At 54.7% G+C, this 20,714-nt stretch overlaps 1 protein-coding gene across 1 annotated transcript in view; it reads right to left on the bottom strand.

Moving 5' to 3' along the window:
• The window catches only part of LOC139225816 (interleukin-21 receptor-like), a 142,196-nt gene that overhangs the window by 76,218 nt on the left and 45,264 nt on the right, over positions 1-20,714 (bottom strand). Inside the window, exon 7 of the mRNA XM_070856660.1 lies at positions 20,267-20,351. Coding sequence (XP_070712761.1) covers positions 20,267-20,351 — 85 coding nt within the window. The remainder of the gene's footprint in view (positions 1-20,266; positions 20,352-20,714) is intronic.

Raw genomic sequence — 20,714 nt, 5'->3', positions numbered from 1 at the left:
ATTAGTTTGGGGATTGATACAGGGCTCTGGGGAGAGCGCGGGGCAGTGGAATTAGTTTGGGGATTGATACAGGGCAGTGGGGAGAGAGTGGGGTAGTGGGATTAGTTGGTGTTTGATACAGGACTCTGGGGAGAGAGCGGGGCAGTGGGATTAGTTTGGGGATTGATACAGGGCAGTGGGGAGAGAGCGGGGCAGTGGGATTAGTTTGGGGATTGATACAGGGCAGTGGGGAGAGAGTGGTGTAGTGGGATTAGGTGATGATTGATACAGGACTCTGGGGAGATAGAGGGGCTGTGGGATTAGTTTGCCGATTGATACAGGACTATGGGGAGAGAGCGGGGCAGTGCAATTCGTTTGGGATTGATACAAGGCTGTGGGGAGAGAGCGGGGCAGTGCAATTCGTTTGGGGATTGATACAGTGCTATGGGGAGATAGCGGGACTGTGGGATTAGTTTGGCGATTGATACAGGGCAGTGGGGAGAGAGTGGGGTAGTGGGATTAGTTGGTGATTGATACAGGACTATGGGGAGAGAGCGGGGCAGTGCGATTCGTTTGGGATTGAAACAGGACTATGGGGAAAGAGCGGGGCAGTGGGCTTAGTTTGGGATTGATACAGGGCTGTGGGGAGAGAGCGGGGCAGTGGGACTAGTTTGGGATTGATACTGGGCTATGGGGAGAGCGCGGGGCAGTGGGATTAGTTTGGGATTGATACAGGGTTATGGGGAAAGAGCGGGGCAGTGGGCTTAGTTTGGGGATTGAGATGGGGCAGTGGGGAGAGAGTGGGGTAGTGGGATTAGGTGGTGATTGATACAGGACTCTGGGGAGATAGCGGGGCAGTGGGATTAGTTTGGCGATTGATACAGGGCAGTGGGGAGAGAGTGGGGTAGTGGGATTAGTTGGTGATTGATACAGGGCTATGGGGAGAGAGCGGGGCAGTGGGATTAGTTTGGGATTGATACAGGGCTGTGGGGAGAGAGCGGGGCAGTTGGACTAGTTTGGGATTGATATTGGGCTATGGGGAGAGCGCGGGGCAGTGGGATTAGTTTGGGATTGATACAGGGCTGTGGGGAAAGAGCGGGGCAGTGGGCTTAGTTTGGGGATTGAGACAGGGCTATGGGGAGAGAGCGGGGCAGTGGGATTTGTTGGTGAATGATACAGGGCTATGGGGTAAGTGTGGGGCAGTGGGCTTAGTTTGGGGAATGAGACAGGGCTATGGGGAGAGAGTAGAGCAGTGGGATTACTTTGGGACTGATACAGGGCTATGGGTAGAGAATAGGGCAGTGGGATTAGTTTGGGATTGATACAGGGCTATGGGGAGAGAGTAGGGAAGTGGGCTTAGTTTGGGGATTGATAGAGGGCAGTGGGGTGAGAGCGGGGCAGTGGGATTAGTTTGGGGATTGAGACAGGGCTATGGGGAGAGAGCGGGGCAGTGGGATTAGTTTGGGATTGATACAGGACTCTGGGGAGATAGCGGGGCAGTGGGATTAGTTTGGGATTGATACAAGGCTATGGGGAGAGAGCGGGGCAGTGGGATTAGTTTGGGATTGATACAGGGCTATGGGGAAAGAGCGGGGCAGTGGGCTTAGTTTGGGGATTGAGACAGGGCAGTGGGGAGAGAGTTGGGTAGTGGGATTAGTTGGTGATTGATACAGGACTATGGGGACAGTGCGGGGCAGTGGGATTAGTTTGGGATTAATACAGAGCTATGGGAGAGTGCGGGGCAGTGGGATTAGTTTGGGGATTGATACAGGGCTATGGGGAGAGAGTGGGGCAGCGGGATTAGTTTGGGTTTGATAGAGGGCTATGGGGAGAGAGCGGGGCAGTGGGATTAGTTTGGGGATTGATACAGGGCTATGGGGAGAGAGTGGGGCAGTGGGATTAGTTTGGGATTGATAGAGGGCTATGGGGAGAGAGCGGGGCAGTGGGATTAGTTTGGGGATTGATACAGGGCTATGGGGAGAGAGCGGGGTAGTGGGATTAGTTTGGAGATTCATACAGGGCTATGGGGAGAGAGCGGGGCAGTGGGATTAGTTTGGGATTAATACAGGGCTATGGGGAGAGAGCAGAGCAGTGGGATTAGTTTGGGGATTAATACAGGGCTATGGGGAGAGAGCAGGGCAGTGAGTTTAGTTTGGTGATTGATACAGGGCTATGGGGAGAGAGCGGGGCAGTGGGATTAGTTTGGGGATTGATACAGGACTATGGGGAGAGAGCGGGGCAGTGGGATTAGTTTGGAGATTGATACAGGGCAGTGGGGAGAGAGCGATGCAGTGGTTTAGTTTGGGATTGATACAGGGCTATGGGGAGAGAGCGGGGCAGTGGGATTAGTTTGGGGATTGATACAGGGCTATGGGGAGAGAGCGGGGCAGTGGGATTAGTTTGGGGATTGATACAGGACTATGGGGAGAGAGCGGGGCAGTGGGATTAGTTTGGAGATTGATACAGGGCAGTGGAGAGAGAGCGATGCAGTGGTTTAGTTTGGGATTGATGCAGGGCTATGGGGAGAGAGCGGGGCAGTGGGATTAGTTTGGGGATTGATACAGGGCTATGGGGAGAGAGCGGGGCAGTGGGATTAGTTTGGGATTGATACAGGACTATGGGGAGAGAGCGGGGCAGTGGGATTAGTTTGGAGATTGATACAGGGTTATGGGGAGAGAGCGGGGTAGTGGGGTTAGTTTGGAACTGATACAGGGCTATGGGGAGAGAGCGGGGCAGTGGGATTAGTTTGGGATTGATACAGGGCTATGGGTAGAGAGCGGGGCAGTGGGATTAGTTTGGAGATTGATACAGGACTTTGGGGAGAGAGCGGGGCAGTGGGATTAGTTTGGGGATTGATACAGGGCTCTGGGGAGAGAGCGGGGCAGTGGGATTAGTTTGGGGATTGATACAGGACTATGGGGAGAGAGCGGGGCAGTGGGATTAGTTTGGAGATTGATACAGGACTATGGGGAGAGAGCGGGGCAGTGGGATTAGTTTGGAGATTGATGCAGGACTATGGGAAGAGAGCGGGGCAGTGGGATTAGTTTGGGGATTGATACAGGACTATGGGGAGAGAGCGGGGCAGTGGGATTAGTTTGGAGATTGATACAGGACTATGGGGAGAGAGCGGAGCAGTGTGTTTAGTTTGGGGATTGATACAGGACTATGGGGAGAGAGCGGAGCAGTGGGATTAGTTTGGGGATTGATACAGGGCAGTGGGGAGAGAGCGGGGCAGTGGGATTAGTTTGGGGATTGATGGAGGGCAGTGGGGCGAGAGCGGGGCAGTGGGAGTAGTTTGGGATTGATACAGGGCTATGGGGAGAGAGCGGGGCAGTGGGATTAGTTTGGGATTGATACAGGGCTATGGGGAAAGAGCGGGGCAGTGGGAGTAGTTTGGGGATTGAGACAGGGCTATGGGGAGAGAGCGGGGCAGTGCGATTCGTTTGGGATTGATACAGGGCTATGGGGAAAGAGCGGGGCAGTGGGCTTAGTTTGGGGATTGAGACAGGGCAGTGGGGAGAGAGTTGGGTAGTGGGATTAGTTGGTGATTGATACAGGACTATGGGGAGAGTGCGGGGCAGTGGGATTAGTTTGGGATTAATACAGGGCTATGGGGAGAGTGCGGGGCAGTGGGATTAGTTTGGGATTAATACAGGGCTATGGGGAGAGAGCGGAGCAGTGGGATTAGTTTGGGATTGATACAGGGCTATGGGGAGAGAGCGGGGCAGTGGGATTAGTTTGGGTATTGATACAGGGCTATGGGGAGAGAGCGGGGCAGTGGGATTAGTTTGGGGATTGATACAGGGCAGTGGGGAGAGAGCGGGGCAGTGGGATTAGTTTGGGAATTGATAGAGGGCAGTGGGGTGAGAGCGGGGCAGTGGGATTAGTTTGGGGATTGAGACAGGGCTATGGGGAGAGAGCGGGGCAGTGGGATTAGTTTGGGATTGATACAGGACTCTGGGGAGATAGCGGGGCAGTGGGATTAGTTTGGGATTGATACAGGGCTATGGGAAGAGAGCGGGGCAGTGGGATTAGTTTGGGATTGATACAGGGCTATGGGGAAAGAGCGGGGCAGTGGGCTTAGTTTGGGGATTGAGACAGGGCAGTGGGGAGAGAGTTGGGTAGTGGGATTGGTTGGTGATTGATACAGGACTATGGGGACAGTGCGGGGCAGTGGGATTAGTTTGGGATTAATACAGGGCTATGGGGAGAGTGCGGGGCAGTGGGATTAATTTGGGATTAATACAGGGTTATGGGGAGAGAGCGGAGCAGTGGGATTAGTTTGGGATTGATACAGGGCTATGGGGAGAGAGCGGGACAGTGGGATTAGTTTGGGGATTGATACAGGGCTATGGGGAGGGAGCGGGGCAGTGGGATTAGTTTGGGATTGATGCAGGGCTATGGGGAGAGAGCGGGGCAGTGGGTTTAGTTTGGGGATTGATACAGGGCTATGGGGAGAGAGGGTGGCAGTGGGATTAGTTTGGGGATTGATACAGGACTATGGGGAGAGAGCGGGGCAGTGGGATTAGTTTGGAGATTGATACAGGGCAGTGGGGAGAGAGCAATGCAGTGGTTTAGTTTGGGATTGATACAGGGCTATGGGGAGAGAGCGGGGCAGTGGGATTAGTTTGGGGATTGATACAGGGCTATGGGGAGAGAGCGGGGCAGTGGGATTAGTTTGGGATTGATACAGGACTATGGGGAGAGAGCGGGGCAGTGGGATTAGTTTGGAGATTGATACAGGGCAGTGGGGAGAGAGCGATGCAGTGGTTTAGTTTGGGACTGATACAGGGCTTTAGGGAGAGAGCGGGGCAGTGGGATTAGTTTGGGGATTGATACAGGGCTATGGGGAGAGAGCGGGGCAGTGGGATTAGTTTGGGATTGATACAGGGCTGTGGGGAGAGAGCGGGGCAGTGGGATTAGTTTGGAGATTGATACAGGGCGATGGGGAGAGAGCGGGGCAGTGGGATTAGTTTGGGATTGATACAGGACTATGGGGAGAGAGCGGGGCAGTGGGATTAGTTTGGAGATTGATACAGGGCTATGGGGAGAGAGCGGGGCAGTGGGGTTAGTTTGGAACTGATACAGGGCTATGGGGAGAGAGCGGGGCAGTGGGATTAGTTTGGGATTGATACAGGGCTATGGGTAGAGAGCGGGCAGTGGGATTAGTTTGGGGATTGATACAGGACTATAGGGAGAGAGCGGGGCAGTGGGATTAGTTTGGAGATTGATACAGGACTACGGGGAGAGAGCGGGGCAGTGGGATTAGTTTGGGGATTGATAGAGGGCTGTGGGGAGAGAGCGGGGCAGTGGGATTAGTTTGGGGATTGATACAGGGCTCTGGGGAGAGAGCGGGGCAGTGGGATTAGTTTGGAGATTGATACAGGACTATGGTGAGAGAGCGGGGCAGTGGGATTAGTTTGGATATTGATACAGGACTATGGGGAGAGAGCGGGGCAGTGGGATTAGTTTGGAGATTGATACAGGACTATGGGGAGAGAGCGGGGCAGTGGGATTAGTTTGGAGATTGATACAGGGCGATGGGGAGAGAGCGGGGCAGTGGGATTAGTTTGGGGATTGATACAGGACTATGGGGAGAGAGCGGGGCAGTGGGATTAGTTTGGAGATTGATACAGGACTATGGGGAGAGAGCGGGGCAGTGGGATTAGTTTGGAGATTGATACAGGGCTCTGGGGAGAGTAGCGGGGCAGTGGGATTAGTTTGGAGATTGATACAGGGCTATGGGGAGAGAGCGGGGCAGTGGGATTAGTTTGGGATTGATACAGGGCTATGGGGAAAGAGCGGGGCAGTGGGAGTAGTTTGGGGATTGAGACAGGGCTATGGGGAGAGAGCGGGGCAGTGCGATTCGTTTGGGATTGATACAGGGCTATGGGGAAAGAGCGGGGCAGTGGCCTTAGTTTGGGGATTGAGACAGGGCAGTGGGGAGAGAGTTGGGTAGTGGGATTAGTTGGTGATTGATACAGGACTATGGGGAGAGTGCGGGGCAGTGGGATTAGTTTGGGATTAATACAGGGCTATGGGGAGAGTGCGGGGCAGTGGGATTAGTTTGGGATTAATACAGGGCTATGGGGAGAGAGCGGAGCAGTGGGATTAGTTTGGGATTGATACAGGGCTATGGGGAGAGAGTGGGCCAGTGGGATTAGTTTGGGGATTGATACAGGGCTATGGGGAGAGAGCGGGGCAGTGGGATTAGTTTGGGATTGAAACAGGACTATGGGGAGAGAGCGGGGCAGTGGGATTAGTTTGCCGATTGATACACGACTATGGGGAGAGAGCGGGGCAGTGCGATTCGTTTGGGATTGATACAGGGCTGTGGGGAGAGAGCGGGGCAGTGGGATTAGTTTGGGATTGATACAGGACTATGGGGAGAGAGCGGGGCAGTGGAATTAGTTTGGGGATTGATACAGGGCAGTGGGGAGAGAGCGGGGCAGTGGGATTAGTTTGGGAATTGATAGAGGGGAGTGGGGTGAGAGCGGGGCAGTGGGATTAGTTTGGGGATTGAGACAGGGCTAAGGGGAGAGAGCGGGGCAGTGGGATTAGTTTGGGATTGATACAGGACTCTGGGGAGATAGCGGGGCAGTGGGATTAGTTTGGGATTGATACAGGGCTATGGGAAGAGAGCGGGGCAGTGGGATTAGTTTGGGATTGATACAGTGCTATGGGGAAAGAGCGGGGCAGTGGGCTTAGTTTGGGGATTGAGACAGGGCAGTGGGGAGAGAGTTGGGTAGTGGGATTAGTTGGTGATTGATACAGGGCTATGGGGAGAGAGCGGAGCAGTGGGATTAGTTTGGGATTGATACAGGGCTATGGGGAGAGAGCGGGGCAGTGGGATTAGTTTGGGGATTGATACAGGGCTATGGGGAGAGAGCGGGGCAGTGGGATTAGTTTGGGATTGATACAGGGCTATGGGGAGAGAGCGGGGCAGTGGGATTAGTTTGGGGATTGATACAGGGCTATGGGGAGAGAGCGGGACAGTGGGATTAGTTTGGGGATTGATTCAGGGCTATGGGGAGGGAGCGGGGCAGTGGGATTAGTTTGGGATTGATGCAGGGCTATGGGGAGAGAGCGGGGCAGTGGGATTAGTTTGCGGATTGATAGAGGGCTATGGGGAGAGAGCGGGGCAGTGGGATTAGTTTGGGTATTGATACAGGGCTATGGGGAGAGAGCGGGGCAGTGGGATTAGTTTGGGATTGATACAGGGCTATGGGGAAAGAGCGGGGCAGTGGGAGTAGTTTGGGGATTGAGACAGGGCTATGGGGAGAGAGCGGGGCAGTGGGATTAGTTTGGGATTGATACAGGGCTATGGGGAAAGAGCGGGGCAGTGGGCTTAGTTTGGGGATTGAGACAGGGCAGTGGGGAGAGAGTTGGGTAGTGGGATTAGTTGGTGATTGATACAGGACTATGGGGAGAGTGCGGGGCAGTGGGATTAGTTTGGGATTAATACAGGGCTATGGGGAGAGTGCGGGGCAGTGGGATTAGTTTGGGATTAATACAGGGCTATGGGGAGAGAGCGGAGCAGTGGGATTAGTTTGGGATTGATACAGGGCTATGGGGAGAGAGCGGGGCAGTGGGATTAGTTTGGGTATTGATACAGGGCTATGGGGAGAGAGCGGGGCAGTGGGATTAGTTTGGGATTGATACAGGACTATGGGGAGAGAGCGGGGCAGTGGGATTAGTTTGCCGATTGATACACGACTATGGGGAGAGAGCGGGGCAGTGCGATTCGTTTGGGATTGATACAGGGCTGTGGGGAGAGAGCGGGGCAGTGGGATTAGTTTGGGATTGATACAGGACTATGGGGAGAGAGCGGGGCAGTGGAATTAGTTTGGGAATTGATACAGGGCAGTGGGGAGAGAGCGGGGCAGTGGGATTAGTTTGGGAATTGATAGAGGGCAGTGGGGTGAGAGCGGGGCAGTGGGATTAGTTTGGGGATTGAGACAGGGCTATGGGGAGAGAGCGGGGCAGTGGGATTAGTTTGGGATTGATACAGGACTCTGGGGAGATAGCGGGGCAGTGGGATTAGTTTGGGATTGATACAGGGCTATGGGAAGAGAGCGGGGCAGTGGGATTAGTTTGGGATTGATACAGGGCTATGGGGAAAGAGCGGGGCAGTGGGCTTAGTTTGGGGATTGAGACAGGGCAGTGGGGAGAGAGTTGGGTAGTGGGATTAGTTGGTGATTGATACAGGACTATGGGGACAGTGCGGGGCAGTGGGATTAGTTTGGGATTAATACAGGGCTATGGGGAGAGTGCGGGGCAGTGGGATTAATTTGGGATTAATACAGGGCTATGGGGAGAGAGCGGAGCAGTGGGATTAGTTTGGGATTGATACAGGGCTATGGGGAGAGAGCGGGGCAGTGGGATTAGTTTGGGGATTGATACAGGGCTATGGGGAGAGAGCGGGGCAGTGGGATTAGTTTGGGATTGATACAGGGCTATGGGGAGAGAGCGGGGCAGTGGGATTAGTTTGGGGATTGATACAGGGCTATGGGGAGAGAGCGGGACAGTGGGATTAGTTTGGGGATTGATACAGGGCTGTGGGGAGGGAGCGGGGCAGTGGGATTAGTTTGGGATTGATGCAGGGCTATGGGGAGAGAGCGGGGCAGTGGGATTAGTTTGCGGATTGATAGAGGGCTATGGGGAGAGAGCGGGGCAGTGGGATTAGTTTGGGTATTGATACAGGGCTATGGGGAGAGAGCGGGGCAGTGGGATTAGTTTGGAGATTCATACAGGGCTATGGGGAGAGAGCGGGGCAGTGGGATTAGTTTGGGGATTAATACAGGGCTATGGGGAGAGAGCAGAGCAGTGGGGTTAGTTTGGGGATTAATACATGGCTATGGGGAGAGAGCGGGGCAGTGGGTTTAGTTTGGGGATTGATACAGGGCTATGGGGAGAGAGCGGGGCAGTGGGATTAGTTTGGGGATTGATACAGGACTATGGGGAGAGAGCGGGGCAGTGGGATTAGTTTGGAGATTGATACAGGGCAGTGGGGAGAGAGCGAAGCAGTGGTTTAATTTGGGATTGATACAGGGCTATGGGGAGAGAGCGGGGCAGTGGGATTATTTTGGGGATTGTTACAGGGCTATGGGGAGAGAGCAGGGCAGTGGGATTAGTTTGGGATTGATACAGGACTATGGGGAGAGAGCGGGGCAGTGGGATTAGTTTGGAGATTGATACAGGGCAGTGGGGAGAGAGCGATGCAGTGGTTTAGTTTGGGACTGATACAGGGCTCTCGGGAGAGAGCGGGGCAGTGGGATTAGTTTGGGGATTAATACATGGCTATGGGGAGAGAGCGGGGCAGTGGGTTTAGTTTGGGGATTGATACAGGGCTATGGGGAGAGAGCGGGGCAGTGGGATTAGTTTGGGGATTGATACAGGACTATGGGGAGAGAGCGGGGCAGTGGGATTAGTTTGGGAATTGATAGAGGGCAGTGGGGTGAGAGCGGGGCAGTGGGATTAGTTTGGGATTGATACACGGCTATGGGAAGAGAGCGGGGCAGTGGGATTAGTTTGGGATTGATACAGGGCTATGGGGAAAGAGCGGGGCAGTGGGCTTAGTTTGGGGATTGAGACAGGGCAGTGGGGAGAGAGTTGGGTAGTGGGATTAGTTGGTGATTGATACAGGACTATGGGGACAGTGCGGGGCAGTGGGATTAGTTTGGGATTAATACAGGGCTATGGGGAGAGTGCGGGGCAGTGGGATTAATTTGGGATTAATACAGGGCTATGGGGAGAGAGCGGAGCAGTGGGATTAGTTTGGGATTGATACAGGGCTATGGGGAGAGAGCGGGGCAGTGGGATTAGTTTGGGGATTGATACAGGGCTATGGGGAGAGAGCGGGGCAGTGGGATTAGTTTGGGATTGATACAGGGCTATGGGGAGAGAGCGGGGCAGTGGGATTAGTTTGGGGATTGATACAGGGCTATGGGGAGAGAGCGGGACAGTGGGATTAGTTTGGGGATTGATACAGGGCTATGGGGAGGGAGCGGGGCAGTGGGATTAGTTTGGGATTGATGCAGGGCTATGGGGAGAGAGCGGGGCAGTGGGATTAGTTTGCGGATTGATAGAGGGCTATGGGGAGAGAGCGGGGCAGTGGGATTAGTTTGGGTATTGATACAGGGCTATGGGGAGAGAGCGGGGCAGTGGGATTAGTTTGGAGATTCATACAGGGCTATGGGGAGAGAGCGGGGCAGTGGGATTAGTTTGGGGATTAATACAGGGCTATGGGGAGAGAGCAGAGCAGTGGGGTTAGTTTGGGGATTAATACATGGCTATGGGGAGAGAGCGGGGCAGTGGGTTTAGTTTGGGGATTGATACAGGGCTATGGGGAGAGAGCGGGGCAGTGGGATTAGTTTGGGGATTGATACAGGACTATGGGGAGAGAGCGGGGCAGTGGGATTAGTTTGGAGATTGATACAGGGCAGTGGGGAGAGAGCGAAGCAGTGGTTTAGTTTGGGATTGATACAGGGCTATGGGGAGAGAGCGGGGCAGTGGGATTATTTTGGGGATTGTTACAGGGCTATGGGGAGAGTGCAGGGCAGTGGGATTAGTTTGGGATTGATACAGGACTATGGGGAGAGAGCGGGGCAGTGGGATTAGTTTGGGGATTAATACATGGCTATGGGGAGAGAGCGGGGCAGTGGGTTTAGTTTGGGGATTGATACAGGGCTATGGGGAGAGAGCGGGGCAGTGGGATTAGTTTGGGGATTGATACAGGACTATGGGGAGAGAGCGGGGCAGTGGGATTAGTTTGGAGATTGATACAGGGCAGTGGGGAGAGAGCGAAGCAGTGGTTTAGTTTGGGATTGATACAGGGCTATGGGGAGAGAGCGGGGCAGTGGGATTAGTTTGGGAATTGATAGAGGGCAGTGGGGTGAGAGCGGGGCAGTGGGATTAGTTTGGGGATTGAGACAGGGCTATGGGGAGAGAGCGGGGCAGTGGGATTAGTTTGGGATTGATACAGGACTCTGGGGAGATAGCGGGGCAGTGGGATTAGTTTGGGATTGATACAGGGCTATGGGAAGAGAGCGGGGCAGTGGGATTAGTTTGGGATTGATACAGGGCTATGGGGAAAGAGCGGGGCAGTGGGCTTAGTTTGGGGATTGAGACAGGGCAGTGGGGAGAGAGTTGGGTAGTGGGATTAGTTGGTGATTGATACAGGACTATGGGGACAGTGCGGGGCAGTGGGATTAGTTTGGGATTAATACAGGGCTATGGGGAGAGTGCGGGGCAGTGGGATTAATTTGGGATTAATACAGGGCTATGGGGAGAGAGCGGAGCAGTGGGATTAGTTTGGGATTGATACAGGGCTATGGGGAGAGAGCGGGGCAGTGGGATTAGTTTGGGGATTGATACAGGGCTATGGGGAGAGAGCGGGGCAGTGGGATTAGTTTGGGATTGATACAGGGCTATGGGGAGAGAGCGGGGCAGTGGGATTAGTTTGGGGATTGATACAGGGCTATGGGGAGAGAGCGGGACAGTGGGATTAGTTTGGGGATTGATACAGGGCTATGGGGAGGGAGCGGGGCAGTGGGATTAGTTTGGGATTGATGCAGGGCTATGGGGAGAGAGCGGGGCAGTGGGATTAGTTTGCGGATTGATAGAGGGCTATGGGGAGAGAGCGGGGCAGTGGGATTAGTTTGGGTATTGATACAGGGCTATGGGGAGAGAGCGGGGCAGTGGGATTAGTTTGGAGATTCATACAGGGCTATGGGGAGAGAGCGGGGCAGTGGGATTAGTTTGGGGATTAATACAGGACTATGGGGAGAGAGCGGGGCAGTGGGATTAGTTTGGAGATTGATACAGGGCAGTGGGGAGAGAGCGAAGCAGTGGTTTAGTTTGGGATTGATACAGGGCTATGGGGAGAGAGCGGGGCAGTGGGATTATTTTGTGGATTGTTACAGGGCTATGGGGAGAGAGCAGGGCAGTGGGATTAGTTTGGGATTGATACAGGACTATGGGGAGAGAGCGGGGCAGTGGGATTAGTTTGGAGATTGATACAGGGCAGTGGGGAGAGAGCGATGCAGTGGTTTAGTTTGGGACTGATACAGGGCTCTCGGGAGAGAGCGGGGCAGTGGGATTAGTTTGGGGATTGATACAGGGCTATGGGGAGAGAGCGGGGCAGTGGGATTAGTTTGGGATTGATACACGGCTATGGGGAGAGAGCGGGGCAGTGGGATTAGTTTGGGATTGATACAGGACTATGGGGAGAGAGCGGGGCAGTGGGATTAGTTTGGAGATTGATACAGGGCTATGGGGAGAGAGCGGGGCAGTGGGGTTAGTTTGGAACTGATACAGGGCTATGGGGAGAGAGCGGGGCAGTGGGATTAGTTTGGGATTGATACAGGGCTGTGGGTAGAGAGCGGGGCAGTGGGATTAGTTTGGGGATTGATAGAGGGCTATGGGGAGAGAGCGGGGCAGTGGGATTAGTTTGGGGATTGATACAGGGCTCTGGGGAGAGAGCGGGGCAGTGGGATTAGTTTGGAGATTGATACAGGACTATGGTGAGAGAGCGGGGCAGTGGGATTAGTTTGGATATTGATACAGGGCTATGGGGAGAGAGCGGGGCAGTGGGATTAGTTTGGGGATTGATACAGGGCAGTGGGGAGAGAGCGGGGCAGTGGGATTAGTTTGGGAATTGATAGAGGGCAGTGGGGTGAGAGCGGGGCAGTGGGATTAGTTTGGGGATTGAGACAGGGCTATGGGGAGAGAGCGGGGCAGTGGGATTAGTTTGGGATTGATACAGGACTCTGGGGAGATAGCGGGGCAGTGGGATTAGTTTGGGATTGATACAGGGCTATGGGAAGAGAGCGGGGCAGTGGGATTAGTTTGGGATTGATACAGGGCTATGGGGAAAGAGCGGGGCAGTGGGCTTAGTTTGGGGATTGAGACAGGGCAGTGGGGAGAGAGTTGGGTAGTGGGATTGGTTGGTGATTGATACAGGACTATGGGGACAGTGCGGGGCAGTGGGATTAGTTTGGGATTAATACAGGGCTATGGGGAGAGTGCGGGGCAGTGGGATTAATTTGGGATTAATACAGGGTTATGGGGAGAGAGCGGAGCAGTGGGATTAGTTTGGGATTGATACAGGGCTATGGGGAGAGAGCGGGACAGTGGGATTAGTTTGGGGATTGATACAGGGCTATGGGGAGGGAGCGGGGCAGTGGGATTAGTTTGGGATTGATGCAGGGCTATGGGGAGAGAGCGGGGCAGTGGGTTTAGTTTGGGGATTGATACAGGGCTATGGGGAGAGAGGGTGGCAGTGGGATTAGTTTGGGGATTGATACAGGACTATGGGGAGAGAGCGGGGCAGTGGGATTAGTTTGGAGATTGATACAGGGCAGTGGGGAGAGAGCAATGCAGTGGTTTAGTTTGGGATTGATACAGGGCTATGGGGAGAGAGCGGGGCAGTGGGATTAGTTTGGGGATTGATACAGGGCTATGGGGAGAGAGCGGGGCAGTGGGATTAGTTTGGGATTGATACAGGACTATGGGGAGAGAGCGGGGCAGTGGGATTAGTTTGGAGATTGATACAGGGCAGTGGGGAGAGAGCGATGCAGTGGTTTAGTTTGGGACTGATACAGGGCTTTAGGGAGAGAGCGGGGCAGTGGGATTAGTTTGGGGATTGATACAGGGCTATGGGGAGAGAGCGGGGCAGTGGGATTAGTTTGGGATTGATACAGGGCTGTGGGGAGAGAGCGGGGCAGTGGGATTAGTTTGGAGATTGATACAGGGCGATGGGGAGAGAGCGGGGCAGTGGGATTAGTTTGGGATTGATACAGGACTATGGGGAGAGAGCGGGGCAGTGGGATTAGTTTGGAGATTGATACAGGGCTATGGGGAGAGAGCGGGGCAGTGGGGTTAGTTTGGAACTGATACAGGGCTATGGGGAGAGAGCGGGGCAGTGGGATTAGTTTGGGATTGATACAGGGCTATGGGTAGAGAGCGGGCAGTGGGATTAGTTTGGGGATTGATACAGGACTATAGGGAGAGAGCGGGGCAGTGGGATTAGTTTGGAGATTGATACAGGACTACGGGGAGAGAGCGGGGCAGTGGGATTAGTTTGGGGATTGATAGAGGGCTGTGGGGAGAGAGCGGGGCAGTGGGATTAGTTTGGGGATTGATACAGGGCTCTGGGGAGAGAGCGGGGCAGTGGGATTAGTTTGGAGATTGATACAGGACTATGGTGAGAGAGCGGGGCAGTGGGATTAGTTTGGATATTGATACAGGACTATGGGGAGAGAGCGGGGCAGTGGGATTAGTTTGGAGATTGATACAGGACTATGGGGAGAGAGCGGGGCAGTGGGATTAGTTTGGAGATTGATACAGGGCGATGGGGAGAGAGCGGGGCAGTGGGATTAGTTTGGGGATTGATACAGGACTATGGGGAGAGAGCGGGGCAGTGGGATTAGTTTGGAGATTGATACAGGACTATGGGGAGAGAGCGGGGCAGTGGGATTAGTTTGGAGATTGATACAGGGCTCTGGGGAGAGTAGCGGGGCAGTGGGATTAGTTTGGAGATTGATACAGGGCTATGGGGAGAGAGCGGGGCAGTGGGATTAGTTTGGGATTGATACAGGGCTATGGGGAAAGAGCGGGGCAGTGGGAGTAGTTTGGGGATTGAGACAGGTCTATGGGGAGAGAGCGGGGCAGTGCGATTCGTTTGGGATTGATACAGGGCTATGGGGAAAGAGCGGGGCAGTGGCCTTAGTTTGGGGATTGAGACAGGGCAGTGGGGAGAGAGTTGGGTAGTGGGATTAGTTGGTGATTGATACAGGACTATGGGGAGAGTGCGGGGCAGTGGGATTAGTTTGGGATTAATACAGGGCTATGGGGAGAGTGCGGGGCAGTGGGATTAGTTTGGGATTAATACAGGGCTATGGGGAGAGAGCGGAGCAGTGGGATTAGTTTGGGATTGATACAGGGCTATGGGGAGAGAGTGGGCCAGTGGGATTAGTTTGGGGATTGATACAGGGCTATGGGGAGAGAGCGGGGCAGTGGGATTAGTTTGGGATTGAAACAGGACTATGGGGAGAGAGCGGGGCAGTGGGATTAGTTTGCCGATTGATACACGACTATGGGGAGAGAGCGGGGCAGTGCGATTCGTTTGGGATTGATACAGGGCTGTGGGGAGAGAGCGGGGCAGTGGGATTAGTTTGGGATTGATACAGGACTATGGGGAGAGAGCGGGGCAGTGGAATTAGTTTGGGGATTGATACAGGGCAGTGGGGAGAGAGCGGGGCAGTGGGATTAGTTTGGGAATTGATAGAGGGGAGTGGGGTGAGAGCGGGGCAGTGGGATTAGTTTGGGGATTGAGACAGGGCTATGGGGAGAGAGCGGGGCAGTGGGATTAGTTTGGGATTGATACAGGACTCTGGGGAGATAGCGGGGCAGTGGGATTAGTTTGGGATTGATACAGGGCTATGGGAAGAGAGCGGGGCAGTGGGATTAGTTTGGAATTGATACAGTGCTATGGGGAAAGAGCGGGGCAGTGGGCTTAGTTTGGGGATTGAGACAGGGCAGTGGGGAGAGAGTTGGGTAGTGGGATTAGTTGGTGATTGATACAGGGCTATGGGGAGAGAGCGGAGCAGTGGGATTAGTTTGGGATTGATACAGGGCTATGGGGAGAGAGCGGGGCAGTGGGATTAGTTTGGGGATTGATACAGGGCTATGGGGAGAGAGCGGGGCAGTGGGATTAGTTTGGGATTGATACAGGGCTATGGGGAGAGAGCGGGGCAGTGGGATTAGTTTGGGGATTGATACAGGGCTATGGGGAGAGAGCGGGACAGTGGGATTAGTTTGGGGATTGATTCAGGGCTATGGGGAGGGAGCGGGGCAGTGGGATTAGTTTGGGATTGATGCAGGGCTATGGGGAGAGAGCGGGGCAGTGGGATTAGTTTGCGGATTGATAGAGGGCTATGGGGAGAGAGCGGGGCAGTGGGATTAGTTTGGGTATTGATACAGGGCTATGGGGAGAGAGCGGGGCAGTGGGATTAGTTTGGGATTGATACAGGGCTATGGGGAAAGAGCGGGGCAGTGGGAGTAGTTTGGGGATTGAGACAGGGCTATGGGGAGAGAGCGGGGCAGTGCGATTCGTTTGGGATTGATACAGGGCTATGGGGAAAGAGCGGGGCAGTGGGCTTAGTTTGGGATTAATACAGGGCTATGGGGAGAGAGCGGAGCAGTGGGATTAGTTTGGGATTGATACAGGGCTATGGGGAGAGAGCGGGGCAGTGGGATTAGTTTGGGTATTGATACAGGGCTATGGGGAGAGAGCGGGGCAGTGGGATTAGTTTGGGATTGATACAGGACTATGGGGAGAGAGCGGGGCAGTGGGATTAGTTTGCCGATTGATACACGACTATGGGGAGAGAGCGGGGCAGTGCGATTCGTTTGGGATTGATACAGGGCTGTGGGGAGAGAGCGGGGCAGTGGGATTAGTTTGGGATTGATACAGGACTATGGGGAGAGAGCGGGGCAGTGGAATTAGTTTGGGAATTGATACAGGGCAGTGGGGAGAGAGCGGGGCAGTGGGATTAGTTTGGGAATTGATAGAGGGCAGTGGGGTGAGAGCGGGGCAGTGGGATTAGTTTGGGGATTGAGACAGGGCTATGGGGAGAGAGCGGGGCAGTGGGATTAGTTTGGGATTGATACAGGACTCTGGGGAGATAGCGGGGCAGTGGGATTAGTTTGGGATTGATACAGGGCTATGGGAAGAGAGCGGGGCAGTGGGATTAGTTTGGGATTGATACAGGGCTATGGGGAAAGAGCGGGGCAGTGGGCTTAGTTTGGGGATTGAGACAGGGCAGTGGGGAGAGAGTTGGGTAGTGGGATTAGTTGGTGATTGATACAGGACTATGGGGACAGTGCGGGGCAGTGGGATTAGTTTGGGATTAATACAGGGCTATGGGGAGAGTGCGGGGCAGTGGGATTAATTTGGGATTAATACAGGGCTATGGGGAGAGAGCGGAGCAGTGGGATTAGTTTGGGATTGATACAGGGCTATGGGGAGAGAGCGGGGCAGTGGGATTAGTTTGGGGATTGATACAGGGCTATGGGGAGAGAGCGGGGCAGTGGGATTAGTTTGGGATTGATACAGGGCTATGGGGAGAGAGCGGGGCAGTGGGATTAGTTTGGGGATTGATACAGGGCTATGGGGAGAGAGCGGGACAGTGGGATTAGTTTGGGGATTGATACAGGGCTATGGGGAGGGAGCGGGGCAGTGGGATTAGTTTGGGATTGATGCAGGGCTATGGGGAGAGAGCGGGGCAGTGGGATTAGTTTGCGGATTGATAGAGGGCTATGGGGAGAGAGCGGGGCAGTGGGATTAGTTTGGGTATTGATACAGGGCTATGGGGAGAGAGCGGGGCAGTGGGATTAGTTTGGAGATTCATACAGGGCTATGGGGAGAGAGCGGGGCAGTGGGATTAGTTTGGGGATTAATACAGGGCTATGGGGAGAGAGCAGAGCAGTGGGGTTAGTTTGGGGATTAATACATGGCTATGGGGAGAGAGCGGGGCAGTGGGTTTAGTTTGGGGATTGATACAGGGCTATGGGGAGAGAGCAGGGCAGTGGGATTAGTTTGGGATTGATACAGGACTATGGGGAGAGAGCGGGGCAGTGGGATTAGTTTGGAGATTGATACAGGGCAGTGGGGAGAGAGCGATGCAGTGGTTTAGTTTGGGACTGATACAGGGCTCTCGGGAGAGAGCGGGGCAGTGGGATTAGTTTGGGGATTAATACATGGCTATGGGGAGAGAGCGGGGCAGTGGGTTTAGTTTGGGGATTGATACAGGGCTATGGGGAGAGAGCGGGGCAGTGGGATTAGTTTGGGGATTGATACAGGACTATGGGGAGAGAGCGGGGCAGTGGGATTAGTTTGGAGATTGATACAGGGCAGTGGGGAGAGAGCGAAGCAGTGGTTTAGTTTGGGATTGATACAGGGCTATGGGGAGAGAGCGGGGCAGTGGGATTAGTTTGGGGATTGATACAGGGCAGTGGGGAGAGAGCGGGGCAGTGGGATTAGTTTGGGAATTGATAGAGGGCAGTGGGGTGAGAGCGGGGCAGTGGGATTAGTTTGGGGATTGAGACAGGGCTATGGGGAGAGAGCGGGGCAGTGGGATTAGTTTGGGATTGATACAGGACTCTGGGGAGATAGCGGGGCAGTGGGATTAGTTTGGGATTGATACAGGGCTATGGGAAGAGAGCGGGGCAGTGGGATTAGTTTGGGATTGATACAGGGCTATGGGGAAAGAGCGGGGCAGTGGGCTTAGTTTGGGGATTGAGACAGGGCAGTGGGGAGAGAGTTGGGTAGTGGGATTAGTTGGTGATTGATACAGGACTATGGGGACAGTGCGGGGCAGTGGGATTAGTTTGGGATTAATACAGGGCTATGGGGAGAGTGCGGGGCAGTGGGATTAATTTGGGATTAATACAGGGCTATGGGGAGAGAGCGGAGCAGTGGGATTAGTTTGGGATTGATACAGGGCTATGGGGAGAGAGCGGGGCAGTGGGATTAGTTTGGGGATTGATACAGGACTATGGGGAGAGAGCGGGGCAGTGGGATTAGTTTGGAGATTGATACAGGACTATGGGGAGAGAGCGGGGCAGTGGGATTAGTTTGGAGATTGATACAGGACTATGGGGAGAGAGCGGGGCAGTGGGATTAGTTTGGAGATTGATACAGGACTTTGGGGAGAGAGCGGGGCAGTGGGATTAGTTTGGAGATTGATGCAGGACTATGGGGAGAGAGCGGGGCAGTGGGATTAGTTTGGAGATTGATACAGGGCTCTGGGGAGAGAGTGGTGGCGGGGATGCATATGAAGCCTTTATAATTTGCCAAATTGCAAAGCAGCTTTTCCTCCTCCACTGTGTGTCTCAACCTTGCTGTACCTGCCCCGGGAGTGCTTTCTGACACTGGGTGAGATATATTCCGATGTAGAATGAACACGGAGCGATCCCTCACCCTGCCCATAAATTGGTCATTTGTTGTATTGGAAGTAAGTGATGGAACTGAAGCGGCTGTTGGCTGGAGTTGTGCTTTTTGCTGCAGTCCCTGGAGGTGAGACAGTGACTGTGTGAGGAGCGGGGAGCAGTGCACTGCTGACATCTGCTGGCGGCACGGAATAGTGCCGGCGGCTGGAGATCGGCTTCGGACGCCCAGAAATTGTTCACATTGTCCCCATTCAGGGTCACATTGAGGGGATGGGCCGAGCGTTCCGGGGCAGGAGACCCTGGGAATGGGGAGAGCAGGACAGGCGTCGAGGTAAATCGAGAAGTCGCCAGACTTAGTGTTTGTAATGCTGCAGATTGTGGGAGGGGAGGGGAGAGTGGGAGAGAGGATAGTGAGGGGGGGAGTGAGGGAGGGGAGAGTGAGGGAGGGGAGACTGGGGAGAGTGAGGGAGTTGGAGAATGAGGGAAGGGGAGAGTGAGGGGAGAGTGAGGAAGGGGAAGAGTGAGTGAGGGTGAGAGTGAATGAGGGTGAGAGTGAATGAGGGGGAGAGTGAGGGAGGGGGGTGAGTGAGAGTGAGGGAGGATGAGGGGGAGTGAGTGAGGGGGGAGTGAGGGAGGGGGAGAGTGAGGGAGGGGGTGAGTGAGAGTGTGGGAGAGTGAGGGAGGAGGAGGGGGAGTGAATGAGGGGGGAGTGAGGGAGGAGGAGGGGGAGTGAGTGAGGGGGGAGTGAGGGAGAGGAGATGGATGGAGGGAGAGGAGATGGATGGAGGGAGGGGAGAGGGATGGAGGGAGGGGAGAGGGATGGAGGGAGGGGAGAGGGACGGAGGGAGGGGAGTGTTGGTGGATGGAGGCAGAGTGAAACACTGATTGCCCTCACAGTGGATCAGTGAAGTGCAGCAGAGTGTGAGGAAGATGAGAGTTTGGATCAGCAGCTGAGACAAGTGGAGCTATGGCCGGCCACACCACGTGGCGATTGGAGCTCAGGGCTCAGGCCGCTGGGCCATTGCAGGTGGAGCCCGGGGCGTCCCATCCGGCTGTACGGTCAGGGTCCGGGCACGATCAGGTCCCACCATCTCACTCAGCACCCCTTCAAATAAAGAGTAGTAACACCGAGGCTGCTTCTGGAACAGAGAGGGGCAGAATTTGGATTTTGTGACGCCCGTTTTATGGGCGTAAAGCCAGTGTAACGAGGACCAATTTCAGGACCAAATATGGTGACTGCAATACTCCTGAGCACCACTGGGGGCGCATTCCTCCCTCGTTACTGACCCCCCAAACCCCCCAAACCCCCATTAAACACGTGCTGGAGCCTCACCGTGAAATTCCCTCCATGATCGCTAAACAGCGGGTTGAAGAACGGGGCTGGGTTGGGAGTCATCACCCACAGCTTCTTCCATAGCCTGGAACAGGAGAGCGTTAGTGAGAGAGAGAGATGGAGCCTGCAGTTAGATCCCAGCTCATCCCAGCCAAACACACGCAGCACACAATTCATTCCTTTTTAAAGTACAGTCATGCAGGCACAGTAAGTGGGGCCCTCAGTACTGCCCCTCCGACAGTGCAGCGCTCCCTCAGTACTGCCCCTCCGACAGTGCGGCGCTCCCTCAGTACTGCCCCTCCGACAGTGCGGCACTCCCTCAGTACTGCCCCTGCGACAGTGCGGCCCTCCCTCAGTACTGCCCCTGCGACAGTGCGGCACTCCCTCAGTACTGCCCCTCCGACAGTGCGGCACTCCCTCAGTACTGCCCCTCCGACAGTGCAGCACT

This window comes from Pristiophorus japonicus, chromosome 15 (assembly GCF_044704955.1).
Source record: "Pristiophorus japonicus isolate sPriJap1 chromosome 15, sPriJap1.hap1, whole genome shotgun sequence".
Taxonomy (NCBI): domain Eukaryota; kingdom Metazoa; phylum Chordata; class Chondrichthyes; family Pristiophoridae; genus Pristiophorus; species Pristiophorus japonicus.
This window is presented reverse-complemented; position numbering and strand designations above follow the sequence as displayed.